At 44.5% G+C, this 18,711-nt stretch overlaps 1 protein-coding gene across 5 annotated transcripts in view; it reads left to right on the top strand.

The window, feature by feature from the left end:
• Nucleotides 1–18,711, top strand: part of FMNL3 (formin like 3) — a 120,722-nt gene that overhangs the window by 50,953 nt on the left and 51,058 nt on the right. For all 5 annotated transcript variants that reach the window (XR_012083908.2, XM_072990831.2, XM_072990832.2 and 2 more), the window contains exons 2-4: nucleotides 6,208–6,291; nucleotides 7,652–7,732; nucleotides 8,252–8,328. Coding sequence is in view for 4 of the 5 variants with exons in the window: in XM_072990831.2 (XP_072846932.1) it covers nucleotides 6,208–6,291; nucleotides 7,652–7,732; nucleotides 8,252–8,328 (242 nt within the window). In the remaining variant the exon portion in view is untranslated. The remainder of the gene's footprint in view (nucleotides 1–6,207; nucleotides 6,292–7,651; nucleotides 7,733–8,251; nucleotides 8,329–18,711) is intronic.

The raw sequence follows: 18,711 nt of genomic DNA, 5'->3' as shown, positions 1-18,711 counted from the left end.
GCCAGCACGAGGGCATCTGTCTTGGCAGAAGATGCTCCTACTCATTCCACATCAATTGCAGCCAGGGTATCTTTCCACTACCTGTGTATTTAGGATTGCTTTCCCGTGAACAAGTCCCACTGAAATCAGCAAGGCTTACTTCTGAGCAGATATGCATAGGGGATATATGTTAATTGCTTTATTTTTTTCTCTCTGTCCCTCTGGGCTGTTTTATTTAGAGTTGTAATGCACATTTGAGATTTTTCTGCAGATTTTCAGATAACGTCAACATGCTTTGTGGATATGCTGTACTTAACAGAATTGTAATCACACCATTATCATCACCGACATTCCAAGTGTGTCAACAGCATTGCTGCCACTGGGCTCCTCCTCTTGAGGACTGAATCTCAGAGCGCTGGGAGCCAGCCAGTAGCCCTTCTCTGCTGAGAGGTGCTAAGAATGCACTGGAGGGGGTGAAAGGGAAGGCATTCAAAGTTAATGGGAAACAGCAAAAACCAAAAGGCAAATATTCTAATATGTCTAAACCATAGCTCATTAATTAAATATTGGTGTTAAAATAAATTTTGAATTTGAACAACATAACAAGCACCCAAATGATCATCTGTCATTCCAGCAGCTTTCTGTGCATTTTCCAGAACCATAGACATCGGTGCTTTCAGAGAAGACTTTATTTAATATGCAACTGCCATGGTCCTTCACAAAATTTTGCAGGAGTTCTAGGTAACCTCACACGTTGTTTGTAATCCTCCTTTGTCTCCCACATTTGCTTACAGCTTATTACTTGCAGAAGAAAACCCATTAAAAATGAAAGAGAACAGCAGAGCTCAGGAAGTTTTATTTTGGGGGGGGGACTATGGCTCCTGGGGGTGGAATCCACCCCACCATCCAAAAAAGTAACATTTTAAAACTCTGTCTAGTGCAATCTTTTTGCAGGTGGGGAATAGGAGAATGCATGCAGTGGAAAGAGAGGTCCCTGAGGGAAGGTAAATTATATGTGTGTGGCGGGTGGGGGGGTGCCCTCCTTCTTCTTCTCTGTTGCTTGTCATGCACTTAGAATTTCAGAAGCATTTATCTCCTGAACATCTGAAGTCCAAGTTATAGCCATGTGTGGCTCAACTCACAAAAGAAGAAGAAAAAGGAAGGAAGGAAGGAAGGAAGGAAGGAAGGAAGGAAGGAAGGAAGGAAGGAAGGAAGGAAGGAAGGAAGGAAGGAAGGAAGGAAGGAAGGAAGGAAGGAAGGAAGGAAGGAAGGAAATGAATAGTGATTTCAATAGTCAGTGTCTAATTTGTGACATGAAACTAACTAGATCCAGTGGGCTGTTTACATGTCCCTAAGAGACTGACCAGACTAAAGATGGTGCTATTGCCGGTTTGGTCAAATATAGCTCTAGTCCCTGGGCATTTTCTGTTTGCGGCGCGTGTGGCCTTTGACCCTTTGGCTGTTTAACTCTGAAACCCCTGCATCAGATTGAGCCGCCTGCTCTTCTATCAATCCGGGAAGAGGTCAGGAAGGAGGGTTGATCTTGCTGGCAGCGGCAAACCTAGCTGGGGAGTACTTGGGAGGAATGCAGTTGGTGGGCCCTTTACTTTCTCATGGCTGTTCTCCTCGGTTCCAATGCTTTCCTCGCTAGAACAAAAGTGACTTTGTTGTGACTCTCATCCTCCTTACATTTCCAAGGAGTCAGAGAGCAACTGAGTCAGAGTCTGCAGGCTTCTTAATCTGGCAGGTAGCCGGGCTTTTGTAAGTGAAGCTGGCCTTCTATGAATCAGTTCTGGGCATGTGGGAGCGTCTACAGATGGGATCATGGAATGTGTGGATATTGGAACAGAGGAAAGGAATAAATAAATGTGTGTGCACAAATGGAGCGAAGTAGTGGCTGTGCACGGTGGAAAGGAAGCAAATAGCATTGTGAATCCAGTGGGCCTAGATAATATTTGAAGAGCATCCAGGAATGTGAGTAGATGGTGCAAAAAGAAGTGCGTGTGTTGGTGTGTTCTTGAATGGAAGAAGAAACCGTATTTGTGGAAGTATGTGTGTGTGTGTCCACATAAATGTACACATGTATGTTGAATTTGTATATTTCTGTGTATGCATCAGTGTTTAAAGCAAAGGGTGCTGAAACTGGAACTTCCATGGAAAATATGTTCATAAACTTCTTACCCTGCATCCCACTTGTAAGGTGATTGAAAAGAACTTTGTGTGTGCTCAGAGTTCATCACTTTTACGTTGACTGCACATATCTCACTGTTGGGCTCTGGCATTGGAAGCAGGTCCCGAGGATGAAGCTCTTGAGGACCCTAGCTCAGACTGTCCCCACGTTTGTATGAATGACGGGGGCCAAGTCATATTCTCATGGGAGAAGACAGCATGAGGACAAATGTGACTCGTGTATGATGGCATGTTTGTATGCACAGGCTTTCTTTCCCAGGGAAAAAAAATCTACTGTCTGTTAGAAAAGCAGAGCTTGGAGAATTTTTAATAGAGCCTATCCCCTTTTTTTAGATGTGCAGGCTTTGATGGGCCATGTTTGTTAAGCCCATTATAACCGTGACGTAACTTCTTTCATTTGATTTTGCTGTGTAATTGGAGACCTTTCTTTACCCACCCTCCGTCTTGGCAGCCACATTGCAACACTGTGTTGGAGAGATCAGCCTTGGCAACTGGCTGGGACAGTTTCTTGGTGCAGACTTATAGCTGGCCTTCTACCCTTAGAGTCCCTTGGTAAAACTATTTTTTCAAACTACAACTACTCCCAAAACCAATGCCCCAACACATTCAAATCATGAATTTTTAGTAATTTTTAAAATTTGTCTGTTTGTTTGACCCTCCTTGTGAGCACGTAACTCAGACATACTTCATCAAACTTGCAGTGTTTATAGAGGAAAGTCAGGGGGAGAAGATGCCCTGTGAATTTGATGTCTCTAGGAGCTTTATGGGGTTTTAAAATCAAAACTGAATTTACAAATTGATTCATTGGGGGGGGGAGAATCATGAATTTGTAATTTGTGATTCGTTGACCTTGACAAATCACAAATAAAAAAAGAATCACCATTATTTTGATTCAGGCCCATCTGTATAGGAGACCCTGTGGGAAATCAAGCTCCTGGCCTCAGCCGCCAAGTACCCAGCTCGATGAGCCCATTCAGCATTAAGTGCTCCAGATAATTAAACTTCAACTCCCAATTCCTTTATCTTCCTTCATGGTGGGGGGGGCTGATGAAAGTTGTGGGCCAACACCTCTGCACGGCCAAAGATACGTACCCCATCCTTGAAACAGATTCTGTTAGGAGTTCATTTGTGATGCACAGGAGTGGACTTCCATTCCTCAGACAACCAGTTTCTGTGAGAGCTCAGCGACCTATGCACCGGAAGCCATGCTTCCTGGTGGTTGTTGTTGTTTCTTGTCCCTTCCTGCTACAGGAATAGAGTTGCAACTGTGCAGAGATGGAAGGAATGGGAAAAGTTTGCCTCCTATGGCTGCACATAGGAGGAGGCAAGCTGGAAAATGGAGGCAAGCTGAAAAAGTCTTCTATTCTGGCCCTGAGCAGTGCTTGACTCTTATCTCTCCTTCCCAAAGCGGGAATGAAATAGAAATCCCTGCTATGCAGCCAGCCTCAGGGAAGAGGGCACTTAAGGTTTAATTCTTTGTGACTTTTATTAGGACTACACAGAAGCTGCTCCTTGTATTAGTTTTCAGCCTGAAGCTCTGGAACAGTACTGTTCTGGTGGCTGGGAGCCTACGCTGATCACCACATGTTCACGACAGTATGGCAGTGAGTCATGTTTGGTTTTATTTTTAGATATATTTATTTCTTTAAAAAAAAAAATCCTGCCAGTGAAGGTTTTCTTGGCTAAGAAAGGGGCGGCTGCAAGAATGTTGTGATGCTTTTCTGGTTTTTAATGAAGTGACACACAATGTCTTTTTTTAAAACAACAACAACAATAAATAAATAGATCCACCCCATTGAAAAACAGACAAAATAGTGGCTTTTGATCACAGGTGCACACGTTGCCTTTTTGTTTCTCTCGTCTGTCTTTGAATCTCTCGTTGCCAGTCAACTTTTCATTACTGGGCATGTCTGAACCTTTTAACATAAAGTGGAACACATAAAATCTTAGGTTGGCTGAGGTTTGCATTCTTGACCCAGGATGCTTGTAGTGTTGCAAGAGGCAAAGATCTGGATATGGCCACTGTGCCTTGGCCTTCGGTACTAATGGACCAATTCTGCACTCTCTAACTTGAGGCACTTGGCTGGGAAGCTTCCCCTAGATCAGTGGTTCCCAACCTTGGGTAACTCATGTGTTCTTATACTGCAACTCCCAGAAAACTCAGCCAGCACAGATGATGGTAAAGGCTTTTGGGAATTAGAGTCCAAGAATACCTGGGTTATCCAGGGTTGGGAACTGCTGCCCTAGACCGCCAACCCTTCCTGTGGCATAGGGAGTGAGGGAGACATGTGTTGCCTAGCAGCTTTTAAGTTGGGAAGAAGAGAGTAAGGGCCTATAGAGATATGAAAAGTCTATCTTTTCTTCAGCACACCCATGTTGTCTCTGCCACCCTCATTCTCATCATGCTTTCCCCTGCTACCTGCTAAGGAACGGCCTTTTGGGGTCAGGCTGCTTCCACCTCAGGAGAGAATGGTACCAAGAGGCACTGGAGGCGACAGCAGACATCTGGGCTGGCTCTAGCAAAAGGTCCCCTGTTACCCTCACACCTACGTTGGCGGGTCCTGCTATGTATGCTCCAGACTGGACTTGCTTAAGGGAGAATTCAGAATGCCCCAACATAGTGGGTCCCTGGGGTTTTGTTGGCAACTGGAAGGGCAGCACCTATGGGGTTTTCAGCTGAGAGACCTGTGATGGGCATCTGTTATTGGCCTTATCCAAGTGCCTCAGGATACAAATAAGCTAACCCTGTATATGGCAGTCGACAGGAGAGAATGAGACCATAGATCCCTTTTTTTAGTCTCTCTATTGCTGGGGAACTTACTGGCTTGCTGCTTAGCTGCCATCTTTGCTACTCCTTTTTCTCCCCACCTGCTTCCAATAAAGTCCCCAAGATGGATAGAGTCGGCCTCAGGGGACCAGCTGCACAATACATTGTTTCATGAATATGGATTAGTCGGAGGAAGATGAAGAGGTAGTTAATGGAGTAGCTTTGGCTTATATCAGCTTCTACTTCAGCGCTCTTCCTTTTTTAAATATCTCCAGCACTTAGACAGGAGAACTTGTAACCACTGAAAAATGGTACCTTTTCCTGGATCTCTGAAGAGTATGGGCACCCTGTTTCTAACCGGTCTGAATCGTGGTCTAAAATTGCATTTTGCCACATGATGCTTTTTAGCTGTTACATCTGACACACATGCAGCTGAAAGAGAATTATGAAAGTCAATCTTCATGTGGTATATGAAGGTCCACGTCAGTTTTTGCATGAAGACATAGAAGGCCACTGCCTTAGTACAGAATTTTATTCCTGGACATTATGTTTTTGATTAAAATTCTGGGCATTAGTCAAGTCAGTAAAATTCTCGTGGTGTCCAGACCAGTCTTGAAAGCTTGCCACTTCTATAATCCCATCCCCTCGTCAGCACATTACAGCCTGTGAACTGCAACCAATCTGCTTGTTGACCATCCTGTTTCCTGCTCTTTCCTTCAAGGAGGAAAGCATTTCTAAATTGCTTTTTTAGATGGCAGCTCCTGGAATCTCCTGCTTGCCCAGCTGGTGGGGGGATTTTCACAGTCCAAGAAAACAACTTCTTCTGGCCTCTGCCCAAGAGTTATTATGCAGAAGTCTTTGGGGAGAGGGACGTGGTGGCGCTGCAGGCTAAACCGCAGAAGCCTTTGTGTGCTGCAGGGTCAGAAGACCAAGCAGTCGTGAGATCGAATCCACGCGACGGAGTGAGCTCCTGTCGCTTGTCCCAGCTCCCGCCAACCTAGCGGTTCGAAAGCATGCAAATGCAAGTAGATAAATAGGGACCACTGCGGTGGGAAGGTAACAGCGTTCCGTGTCTAAGTCGCACTGGCCATGTGACCACGGAAGATTGTCTTCGGACAAATGCTGGCTCTATGGCTTGGAAATGGGGATGAGCACCACCCCCTAGAGTCGAACACGACTGGACAAAAATTGTCAAGGGGAACCTTTACTTTTACCTTTACCTTTGGGGATATTCCAACCTCACCTAACTCTTCCACTGGTTTTCTCCTCAGAGCTCCATGAACCTCCCTCCTGACAAGGCCCGTCTCCTGCGGCAGTATGACAATGAGAAGAAATGGGACCTCATTTGTGACCAGGTGAGGTGGGAATAGTGAAAAGACAAACTTTTCTCCGGCATAAATGCCACCTAGCATATCATGGCCTATGAGGGAGGAAAGGCTGCTTCCAGAAACAACACCATGTCCTTGACTTATTTTTAAAAAGCAGGCCACATCCCCTTATCATGATGCATTGTTTATACTTGGCTGCTGAATTCTTAGGCATTTTGGAAAAGCTAGCTCTGTTAGCCACATGACAGACGGGAAAAGCATCAGTACCTGACTCATGTGTGGGTCTGTTACAGGCCATCTGTGGAGAAAGCTCTTTCACTTGAATGGAGATTACACAGCTATTAAAAAGTAAGAAACCTCTGAAGGATTCTGGTTTCCCCATCAAGACTGTGGTCTGCACAGCAGTCAGAACTTTCCAGAAGGCGTCAATATATGGGTGCCTCAGAGCGGGTATGATTCCAAGTAGACATTTGGAAACAGATCTGGCATTGCTGTGCAGATATTCACACCTTTAGGCAGCATGGATGGATGTTTGATCCTCACAATATTTTGGATTACTGTCCCCACAATTTCTTACCAGTGACTGTCCAACCTGAGGTTGATGAGGGGTGTTATAGGTCAAAATATTTCAAGTCTTAGTGGTTTCTAAACATGACTCTGTTAGAAGGCTTACTCCCATAGGCGAAGAATCAATGTATTAAAGCAGTAGTGGCTTCCCATACCACAGTTTGGGAAAGTTATTCTTTTAGATTACAATTCCTATTGGGGGATGATGGGAGTTGCAGTCCACATTCCCCCCCTCCCAATAAATGTCACTGGAGTAAGTACCCATTGTTTCCCACAGTTGCTTACATTTGCCCCTCAGTTAATGGCAACTGTAGTCCAACAACATCTAGAAAGGCTACAGTAACCTTTTTTCGATATAATTGTCAGTCTGAACCTTTGTGTCTTTGCTGATATAAGTCCCTCAGAGTTTGGCAGGTCTTACTTCCATGTTAGATGTGCTTGAAATGGCAATCTTATATTGAAAGGCACAGGCTTTTGTAGCATTTGAGCAGGAGAAAGGGCCATGGAGCAAGCAGCTAAGAGTGTATCTGGGTGTAACAGAGGCTTTCCTTCCAAGCTTCTTAGAGGCACAGGACATAAAAAGAGCATCTGGTGTTCAGATTACAAGGAAGGGCAAAACCAGCAGGAAGAAATACAGTGCAAGAGTTCACAGAGAGAGGGAGAGGCTTGCCATGTTAATAAATCAACGGTGGGGTCCTTTAAACTGTCGTGACCCAGGCCAGATTTGGCTCACGGTGGTTTCAAAGCCTTCTTGGTTTCAAAAGCATTCTCTCCCCTGACTCCCCTCCCTTCCTTCTCTTTTCTTCCCAATATGAAACAGGAAAGATTTCAGGTGAAGAACCCACCCCACACATACATCCAGAAACTGAAGAGCTTCCTTGACCCTGGAGTCACCCGCAAGGTAAGGCCCTCAGAGGGATATAATTCTGTTTATAGAAAATGTCAAGCTGATTGTGGAGTTGCAAAGCAGCACTTTCCATGGTACGTTGATGCAGGGTCGGTCCCTCTGAGTGAACTGACTGACTGACTGCCCAGTCAAGCGGCAGAGTCCAGATTCAGGCCTGGGGTCAGGACTGTTCGTGTATCACATACATAATTCTGCTTTCCCACAGAGAGGGAAAGCCAAGGGGCTCAGGAAGAATAGGTAGGGAACTTTTGTGAAAGATCCTCCCAGTATCTGCCACCTGAGGCAGTTCCTTTGCTCTGGCCACAAATAGGGCCGGTAGCTCTGAGTAGTGGTATTCCTATAAAGAACGGGGGGAATGGTAGAAGAAAAATGGATGATAAGACATGAATCAGAAAGTTCTGATGTATTTAAGCTGAGAGTCAACCCAACCTTTGTGTATCCAGAGTTGGTTGTGGAGGAGAATGGTGCCTGGATTGTACCCCTGTCAGTAATGTGGGGTCTCTATGCTTACAGAAGTTCCGTCGGAGGGTGCAGGAATCCACCAAAGTGTTGAGGGAGCTGGAGATCTCTCTGAGGACCAACCACATAGGGTAAGTCATGGGTGGCAACCCTTTCTGACTCCTGTGCTATATGCTGCGCCTGATGCTGCTCTAAGATGTGGCACATATTGGTCGCTCCTCAAGACTTGGGTTCCTTCATGCCTGGTGAGCTGAGGAGGAGACAACACCGAAGAGGCAGGTGGGTTTATAGGCCTTTTGCCAGAACCCAACCCACTGGCCTTCCTGCTTGTGATCTACACATGTGGAGCCCATGGGTGTCCCATTTTTCCAAGACAAAAGAAAGTCTACCAGGGCCATTACTTGGGCATACCTTTTTCTGCTTTCTGAATTGGCCCAAAACATTTTGGTGCCTGAGGTGAGGGATAAGACAATGCTTATCCCAGACTAGTAGAGGAATCTTGCATCTTCCTTCTTCCCTCCCTCCCTCATTATATTTTTGTATCTCGCCTTCTTCCAGGGAGTTCAAAGCAGTTTTACATGACTGCCTTCCTCCTCATTTTTATCCTCACAAAAACCTTGAGAGAGAGGTCAGGTCAGGTCAGGTTGAGATAATGCAGCTGCCTGGGCATCTCAGAGCTTCTGCTCACAAATCTGAAATGGAAGAATCCTCTGGTCTCCAAATTTGCCACAAGCACAGTGGTGAATTCTCCCCCCCCCCCCCCCGTTGTAGCCAAAGAGCTGATAATGCGGACCAACAGCCAGCTGCTCTGTTTCTGGGAACGTGAATGTGGGGCCCAATGCAGGATGCCGTTCAAACTGTTTGGAATGGAAAGTAACTAATTTCCGTAGTACAATGCAAGTAACTGTCAAGAGAAAAAGCAGGGGAATTAAGGAAAGGAAACAAGGGAGTTGATAAATGGATAAAACAGATAAAAATGCTTTACTGTGAAAGGTTATGGCTGGACTAGGATAACATGGAAGTCTATGGGTGCCCTGAGCTCTTAGTTTGACTACAAGAAGGCAAAACCTCTTGAGTTTCAATCCTACCAGCCTTATGGGTCACACGGCTTATTTTTACTTGGCGGGAGGAACCATCTTAGTCCCAGATGACCCACAAAATGTCTGTAGCTCTGATCTTGGTGGCATCTATATCAGGGTGGGCAACTTTGACATCTCTGTGGGCCAGTGTGTGTTTTAAGTGACATCAAGTTTTGTGTGTTTTAAATGACATAAAGGAACTAATTGTTAGCAATTCTAATAGGCATTTCAATGTAAGTGAGATATTTAAGGAGAGATTTTACCAGTTCTACACCTCCAGTATGTTTTCATGGCTGAGCAGAGATTTGAACCCAGGACTTCACTCTGTCCGCTAACTCAGCATCTCTTTCTTCTTATGGTTCATTAAATAACCGGAGACAATGTGAGCGTACCATTGCAGTTACCCTGTGAGTATGTAATGTAAGAATGTAATCTGTCTGGCAGGAGGAACAGTAAACACTTTATATTCCTATTAGGCTTCATTTCCCTAGAGCTTAGAAAAGTTACTTTTTTGTACTACAACTTCCAGGATTTGTCACAATCATAACTAATGAATAAGCCGGTCAGCCAAAGATGAAGGGATAAAAATGCCTCACTGTAGAAAGATTAAAAGAATGGAGAATCTTTATACAACTTCTGTATTTGTGGCCTGATAATTCAGAAGGCAGTGCAGTTCTTAGCAGCAATTTTGCTTCCCCACTCAAAGGATTTCCATCAGATGTTAGGACCATCACTTAATCGTGTAGTCCCTCCTGGGTTCTTGAGACATTTTGCCAGAAATTGCATGCTCCTAATGAAGTGTTTTGTTTGAAATGGGTTAATGATTAAGAGACTGGCCTCCTATTGAACTTCTCAAGGGATGCAGGCGATGATTATAGTTTGCTTTCTATCCCATCGGTTCATGCACGCATGTGCCAGCATCTTTAGGCTGTTTTCTTTTTCTTGAGTGCCCAAGGGGTGGGGGAAGGAACTGTGGAGTAAAGAAGGGTGACAGGGAGTGAGTGGTGCCCACCCAGTACCCCTTTCATTCTGAAGCCAAAGGGCGCCTCAGCTGCTGATTCATTTATTTGCCTCCTGAGCCAGGAGCCTGAGGTACCGCCTTCTTCCTTCTTGGTTCTCATTAACATGTACTCATGCAAACTGGGCCTGGAGGGGAGCATGGGATTCCTTTTTCGCCCTCGTACTGTCACCAGCTTCCACTGCAATTATATAGATTTGCATCAGTGGCAAGTCTGGGGGCCCAGAGGTGAACCTTGTAGTCAAAATGCAATCATTTTACTTTTACTTCTTTACTTATTAGCCACATATAGGGGGCTTTTCTCCAGAAAGCTCAGGGGCAACATGCATAGCTCTCCTCCTTCCTTTTTATCCTTGCAACAGTCCTGTGAAATAGGTTAAGGTGGGAAAGGATCACAGGCTCAAAGCCACCCAGGAACTGTCATAGATATCCCAAAGCCCAGTTGAATATTCTTCATTCTGAGGTTCCCAATCCTGGGTCCCCAGATGTTCTTGGACTAAAACTCCCAGAAGCCTTCACCACTAGCTGTGCTGGTCAGGATTTCTGGGAGTTGTAGTCCAAGAACACCTAGGTTACCCAAGGTTGGGAACCACTGCTCAAATCATTGCACATACTGTCTCTCCATGTTGGACCTAAGACTGCCACATAGTGAGAAAAAGTCATATCCAGAAGCTGCAGATGGGCAAATTGCAAATGGGCAAAATTTTCATAGGGAAGCTAAGTGCATGCTTTTCTATCTCTCATTTTAAATTAACAGGACTTTCAAATGCTCAGTTTTGAATTAACCATCTGCTGTGTCTTGTGCTGTGTGGATTAGGGCAGAGGGTTTGAGCAAAGAATTGAGCTGGTGCAGTTCAGAGAGGGGGAAAATGGTTTCCTTGCTTGACTTGGTTGACCCACTTTTGTTCTTGTTTTTCCCTTCTTGGTTGCAAATGTTATTTGCGAATAAGCTGTTTCTGCACAAATCTGGTGACATCGTCATGATGATAGCAACCTAGAACTGGTTGTCTATATTAAAGGGTTAGCATAAACAGAAGGAACATAAATTAATCATTAATAATACCGCCCAGAATAGACTATCTGTCTAGATGGGCAGGGCATAAATAAATAGATAGATAGATAGATAGATAGATAGATAGATAGATAGATAGATAGATAGATAGATAGATAGATAGATAGATAGATAGATAGATAGATAGATAGATAGATAGATAGATAGATAGATAGATAGATAGATAGATAAATAAATAAATAAATAAATAAATAAATAAATAAATAAATAAATGTGGATTTAAAGGCAAAACTAAATGGTGGGAGGAGCGGACTTGCTCTCCCCTAGGAGTTTTCAGGCATTACGTATTTTCTGGACTTTGCTGTGCAAGACCTGAAGATGATAAAATGGCTTCAAAAGGGAGTTAGAGAGCTTCATGGAGGACACATATCCATGTGGCTGGCTGGTAGATTTTGGGAAAGGTGGCCCTAAAAAATAACTTTTCTAAACTCTGGCCACTAGTCATGATGTATACTGTATATGGGATAACCATATAGAGAGAGGCCGTCTGCTCCTCAGTGGCCACCAGGTTTCCTAGGTGGAGTAAAAGATATAAGAGAGGTACTGCCTTAAATTCTTGACTGTAGGCTTCCAATGGGCATCTAGTTGGCCATTTTGGGCAGCAAGATTAGGTGGATGATGAGCCAAACGGGATATTTGATCCAACCCATCAGGACTCCTCTTATATTCAGTCTGTCCTCTGAACCCATAGAAATAAGGTTACAATTGGGGCTGGCCTTGACATTTCATTCCTGGAACAGAAGCAAAGCAGCAATTGGTGCACTCCCCCATGGCAAGCCGTGGATGACCCAAAACTGATTAGTTTGGTGCACGCACGCACACACACACACACACAATCTCATAAACACCTCTCTCCTTCTCTGGCTATAAAATACCATGTCAAGTTCAATGACCATGTGTTGTTCTTTCATGAGACCCAGAATCTGCCACCGAGGGAAACTTCACAGCCTGACCCATGACAGGGCCCTTCAGGAAGTGGTCGATTGAAAGAAAGCATTGAAATAAGTCACACCAGGAAATATATCAGAGGGGAGAAAGGCCAGCATGTGTTTGCCTGTACTAGCTTGAAGTCTGCAATTCCCAGTCTTAGGCCTCCAGAAGTTATTAAAACACTGTATAGCTCTCAGAATACTAATCTGGAGATCCTTCACACTTGTCAGTAGACTGAGAAGATGAACTGTGACCTTTTGGTCTTCTGTACTCAGACACTGCCCTTTGAGCAAGGATGAAACTCTTATTTGCTTCTTTGCCTCAAAGTGCAGATAGGGCTGTAGAAGGCAGAGAGGTCCTTTTCCTCTGAAAAGCGGCTGTTGTAAACTGGGAAGCATGTCCCTCTCACCACCATCACCATCACCTGTCTGGGCTCCAGCTGGAAGGGAAACACAGGCAAGAGCAGGAAATCAAACTGTTCCTGTCCTTAGATTCTGATCGCATCTGGGTGGGAGTTCCTCAGGATGGCGGAGGCTGACAAACAGAGTGGTGCTTAGTCAGCAGTACCGTTTGGGCTAGGCCTGAGCAATGAATGAATAGCAGTCTGGATTCAAGAAGAAAGAAGCAGAGGCATGATGCTAGATGCTGAGGTGGAACTCACACACCTACTCGCACAAGAAGGGGAATACACTATAAAATTATTCAGAGAATGGATAAAGAGGGTAGAGGAAAGCTCTTTTCACAGAACCAGGGGACATCCACTCCAGTTGAGTGTTGGGAGAGTGAAAACAGACAAAAGAAAATATTTCTTGACCCAACATGTTGTTAGTCTGTGGAACTCCTTGCCACAGGATGTAGTGATGGCATCTGGCCTAGATGCCTTTAAAAGGGGATTGGACAGATTTCTGGAGGAAAAGTCCATCACAGGTTACAAGCCATGATGGGGATGTATAATCTCCAAGCTTAAAAGGAAGCTACTCCCAAATGCTAGATGCAGGGGAAGGGGATCAGGAGACAGGGATCTAGTTGCCTCTTGGGCTCCCAGAGACATCTGGTGGGGCCACTGTGAGAGACAGGAAGCTGGACTAGATGGGCCCTTGGCCTGATCCAGCAGGTGCCTTCTGTATGTTGTGAGGGGGTGCCTTGAGGTGGGAAGTCATAGAGTTGTGCTTCCAGAAGAGACCTTTATTAAAGTTCTGTATTCGAAAGCTCTACACGAAGGCCACACTGGCTACTTCCAAATATTCCGGAAATACATCCCTGTTTAGCACAAAGGAACAGACACCAGACCAGACGGCAGCCTGAAAATGGAAGGGACAAAGGTTTCCTGAACCTGAAGGACAAAGGGTAGCTGGGCTGGCCCACAAAATTTTGCTGCCTGAGACATAGCTGTAACTGACCCCACCTACATCACCCTACTGCAAACAGATCCAGATGCGGGCGCCTCCCTCAGTGATTTTCCTCCTTGACTGTCTCTGAAAGTCAAAGTGGTGTTCCGCCGATTCTTCCGGATAGAGGATCAAACACCCCACCACACTATTCGAGGTGCCCAGGGACTTAGTAGGACTGGTTCTGACAATGCATCCAGTAAACAAACCCCAGAGTGTAGCTGATCAGGTCACAGGTTACACGAACAGGCAAGCCCAATTCCATTGAAGGCACCACTTCCTAATTTTAACAGGCTCCTCTATATAGCCCCCCCACTACCAAAGATTATTAAAATGTTGAGGCACCACTGTCGTAACAATTCTGTTAAAATAGGTGGAGGGCCAAAACTTACTAGTAATGGTTTGTTTCCATGGGAATGTATTTCAGGAGAGCATCATGGAAAGAAATGGAATAAGTGTGGTTTAGGAGTATGTGTGACACAGGGGTTAAAAGGCAAGAGCATCTTGTTCATATCTCAGGAATTTCCCTCAGTGAATGGTTTTAGACATGCAATTGCCTTAACCTCCCTTGCATGTTAGGGTGGGATAGTAAGGATTAGGGCCTCTTCGCATTGACTGTTCCATCTATGGGACACTTCTCTAGCTTTTAGGGCTGTTGTAAGGATTAATGTGGCAATGTATGTACATTGCTTAAATTAGTTAGGAAACCACTACAAAGACTTTAAGTATTGCTACTGTTACCAGTTTTATTGACAAGAGAGACTCTTGTGAGGACCAAACATTGCAACAGACAAAGAGCACTATATTATTATTAATAGGAATAATGCCTTTTCTTTTAGAAAAACAGGAATTGCTCCTGCAGTTCAATAAGAAAGGGTTCCATCTGCAGATGTTGCTGAAAGTAGTAAATTCTTTCTGCTTTATAAAAGTATTAAAACATCTGGGAGTCATGCACAGAAGTAGTCCGGCTACTTAATCATTTAGAATTCTGATTCAAAGAACAGAATCGTCATAGCAGAGTCTATTCCATGGGCGTTTGCAAAGATATTACAGATAACTGTGTTTGTTGCGCTGTCCAGAAATTTAAGAATCCAAGCTTTACTTTTAAAGCAAACAAGCAAATAGTAGTCTGGTTCTTAAGATGGGAGACTCGCGCCTGGGACCATGTGCTTGATCTCTAGTCAAATTGTGGAGGTAGGACAGGTGGATGTGATGGCTGGTTGGCTGGGGAGTGGCTATAGAGCAGAATAGTTATTCGAAGCTGGTGCTCTCCAGATAGGTAGAACTACAATTCCTTATCTTTATTATGTTAGCGTGGGCAGTGAATTGTGTATGCTATAATCACTTGAAAATAAATGTTGTTGTTGGCTGTCTTCAAGCTGCTTCCAAATTAAAATAACCTTAGTGAATCATTAACCTCCAAAAGCTTCTGTCTTTAACATCTCTGTTCAGGTCTTTCAAACTAAAGGCTGTGGTTTTCTTTCTTGAGTCAGTCTACTTGGTTTTCCTCTTTTCCTGCTACCTTCAACTTTTCTCAGCATTTAGTCTTCTTCTCTTCTCAGAGTACGATAGCCTTCAGTTAGTCATTTTTCCTTCTAAAGAGAGTTCAGGATTCATTTAATATAGAACCCCATTATTTGTTTTCCAAGTATCTGTAAACCCCTCCTCCGATGCCATATTTTGAATGAATCCATTCTTTTTCCTTGGCAGCTTTCTTTATTGTCCAACTTTCGCATCTGCACACAGTGACTGGAAATGGATGATCTTGGCCTTAGTCGCCAGTGACACATCCTTAAACTTAATGATCCTTCCTAATTCCTTCATAGTTGCCTTTCTGAGTCTCAGTCTGCTTCTGACTTCCTGGCTGCAGTGTCCTGAAAAGACATTAATAGTGTATAATTAATAGCATGTAATTGGGATTTGGAGTTGGGCCGGAGCAGAGCAGGCGCTCATACCGTGATCCTGGGAATGCGAGTGGCAGTGTTGTCCGAACACAAGGGAGTCCCTGTATTCCTCAGAGGACTGGCGAAGGGTAGCGTGCTTGCATCCCAACATCCCTAATCTCCCAGTCTGCTACAAACAGTCCACGTGCCCTTGAGAAAAGTCTTTCTGAATCTTTTTTCCCCCCCTCCCTCTTTTCTGTAAACAACTGCCTTGCTCATTAAACAGACAGAAGGAGATCCTGGAACTGCAAGCCAGTGTGGGGCATACCCAGAGAGGTTCAGAGTTGTCCGTTCCTCTACTTCTGTACAGGGCAGCATGCAAATATCGGAGAGGGACGAGTCGCTTGCTTGAGTCCTCCTGGAACTCTGTTTTCAAGGTCTATTTATATCCCACTTTTTCTCTGATCGGTTTGAGGCCGCACACTTGGTTTACCTCCTCCCCAACTTTAATTTCATTAAATAATAATCCTGAGAGATAAGAGCTTGAAAACACACTGTTGAAGAAGAACAAATATAATCACATGCTGAAAGTGTCTATAACGTAGCAGCTGTAGAGCCCAAGAACGTAAACATCTCAAGCCATGGTTTGACACTCCAATGACAATACTGCATTGGCGCTTTATAATCATCTGTGTCACATGCATAGATGAACAGATAGGCTGAGGCACCCATACTCACATCTTCATTCTTTTATGCATTTGAGGATATTTTCTGTGCCTGTTATTACAGTGTCTCATTTTATCAGAAGGCAAACCTGTTTCCAGTGGTGTAATGAATCCAGAGCTTGTAGAATCAAAACTCCCGGACTTTCTGCATAACAGGACTATGATGTCATCTGCCATAGCCTTTAGGCTGCCATGTTCACTTTGATTTGAACTGTAATCTTCACAGTAGCTGGAATAGAAGTGGTTCTTCCTAAAAACAGTGTATTAGTGCAAGCCATTACTGCTGTAATGTAAAGTATTTGAGGACAATTCGGTCTTTAATGGGTAATTAAAAACATTAACTTTACAAAAGACCCTCTCCTCATTTGCCTGCATTTTTGGACTCCTTTTGGGAGAGTGGGCTATATAGATTGCCATGGTGAGCGTCTGATGTCCAAATGTACCACGGTTTGCTTTGCATATTTTTAGCCATCTTGTTTGGCAAAGGTTTTCCAGACCTCAGGGTAAAAAATATTTTTCCCAAGAGCCGTTTAGCTTTGGGACTGTCTGTATGTGAAACATGTGCTTTGACACTGAGCAATGGTCAGAGAATACAGGCAAGCCAGGATGGCAGGCGTTCTCTTTGCATAAAAGTACATATCAGTGTGTGTGTGGCATCATGTTTGCAGGGAAATAGGCACACACCCACAAAGCTGCTTCCGCCATTCAGCCACGGCTAGGGTTGGACTTGCCTTGGGCCGCTTCTGGTCCCACCTTTGTGTCCTTTGACTTTCAGTAAATGTGTTCAGGGCCCTAAAATAGCAGCCACTGGAGTCAGACAGGAAACACACTGGAGATGGAGGCTGGAGTGCAGACAGGCAGGAAATGGGTGGGCTTATTTCTTCCCTGCTCCAGAGAGAGAGAGAGAGAGAGAGAGAGAGAGATGACTGGGCAGGTGGGGGAACATACAGTATCTTTAGCTCCAGGATGGGAATAATCAATGGATGAAATCATCTTCAGCCGTAACTGATTCTGGGAACAACCCATACTGAACAATTCACTTCTCAATTGATAAGGCTCCGTCTTTCCCATGATCTCCTTGTTCCAGAAGGGGCTCTCCCACCCACCCCATACACAGCCACATGTTCAGAGCCGCCCACTCTTTTATTTGAGCTTGTTCTAATAGAGTAGGCCATGTTCTCTCTTCACACAGATTGGGATCTTAGTGGGATATGTGAAAGTCAACACACACACACACACACACACACACACACACACACACACACACACACACACACACAAATGTCCCTTCCCAGTTTTCAGAGAGACAGAACAATGGGGAGCCATTGCCAGCAGATGCTTAGGGAGCTGTGAGGCCCTCCCTCCCCTGCCGTTTAAAGATAAAGCCCTACCAGGGGCTTTATTTACAAGCGCCGAGGAATGGCGCAATCTCCCCACCACAGACATTGGGTGGGCCTGGGCTGGCTTCCCTCTGAATTTATCGTGTTATTTTTCTCTCCTCTGAACTCTGTCCAGTTTGTCCGCCTCACTCCTGAAAGCACAGGGGCTCTGGGCTGAAATCCTGTCAATGAGCTGCGCATGATTTGTGCTGTGCAAAGCAAGTGTTTGTTGCTCTCTTGTGTCTCATCCTGTGTTCCTCAAAGCAGGAGTGGGTTCATCATTGGAAATTGATCTAAGAGAACCCTTGTTCACCTTCCATGGTGTCCATGCAACCTGTTATCATACCTCATCCAACAGGTTTTGAAAGTTTTAGTAACAGCGAAAAGCACAGCAGACCCTGCTTATCAGACACAAAAATGAAAAGAGTGTAACCACCCCAAAGCTATGGTCCTTCTCTCACACCATCTTTAACTTTCTGAGGGCGTGTGTATTGTATCTGTCTAACCTTCCTGAGTAGGATGGAAGTCCCATATGTGTCTTCTTTAAATATCACTTCACTCCATAAGTGCTTGCTAAATGGAGCAGTCATGAAGATATATATGGTAATACAATAAAGAAATTCTCAGCCCAGGAATGTGTGATTAACACCAGAACGAGGCTCCCAAGATCTTTGACAGAGAAAATGCCACTTGTGTCCCACACACCCCTTGTTTCTTTTTCAGCAACTTGATTTTGTTACGGTGGGGAAGCTTTTCAATTATTGCTCTTCTTAGACAATGGGAAGTCAGAACTCCCTGTGAATGGACCAGTAGATCATAATCCCTACTGCCCAGGCCTACCTTGAACGGCGACACTGGTTCCTAGTCTCTTTTGGTTTTGCGGTATCTCTGAAAGGGTTTGGGAGTATCTAGAGAACAGCGTCCTACCCTCGTGTAAAATATCATGTACGTATATACTAACAGCCTGTGGTCTGTGCAGAGAGGTTTTGTGCCACTCACTGCTTGCTTCATAGTGTATAACTGAGGTATAATTGGCTTTG

The sequence above is a fragment of the Pogona vitticeps genome, chromosome 2, assembly GCF_051106095.1.
Source record: "Pogona vitticeps strain Pit_001003342236 chromosome 2, PviZW2.1, whole genome shotgun sequence".
NCBI lineage: Eukaryota > Metazoa > Chordata > Lepidosauria > Squamata > Agamidae > Pogona > Pogona vitticeps.
Note: the sequence above shows the minus strand (reverse complement) of the source record. Positions and strands in the feature narration are given on the sequence as shown.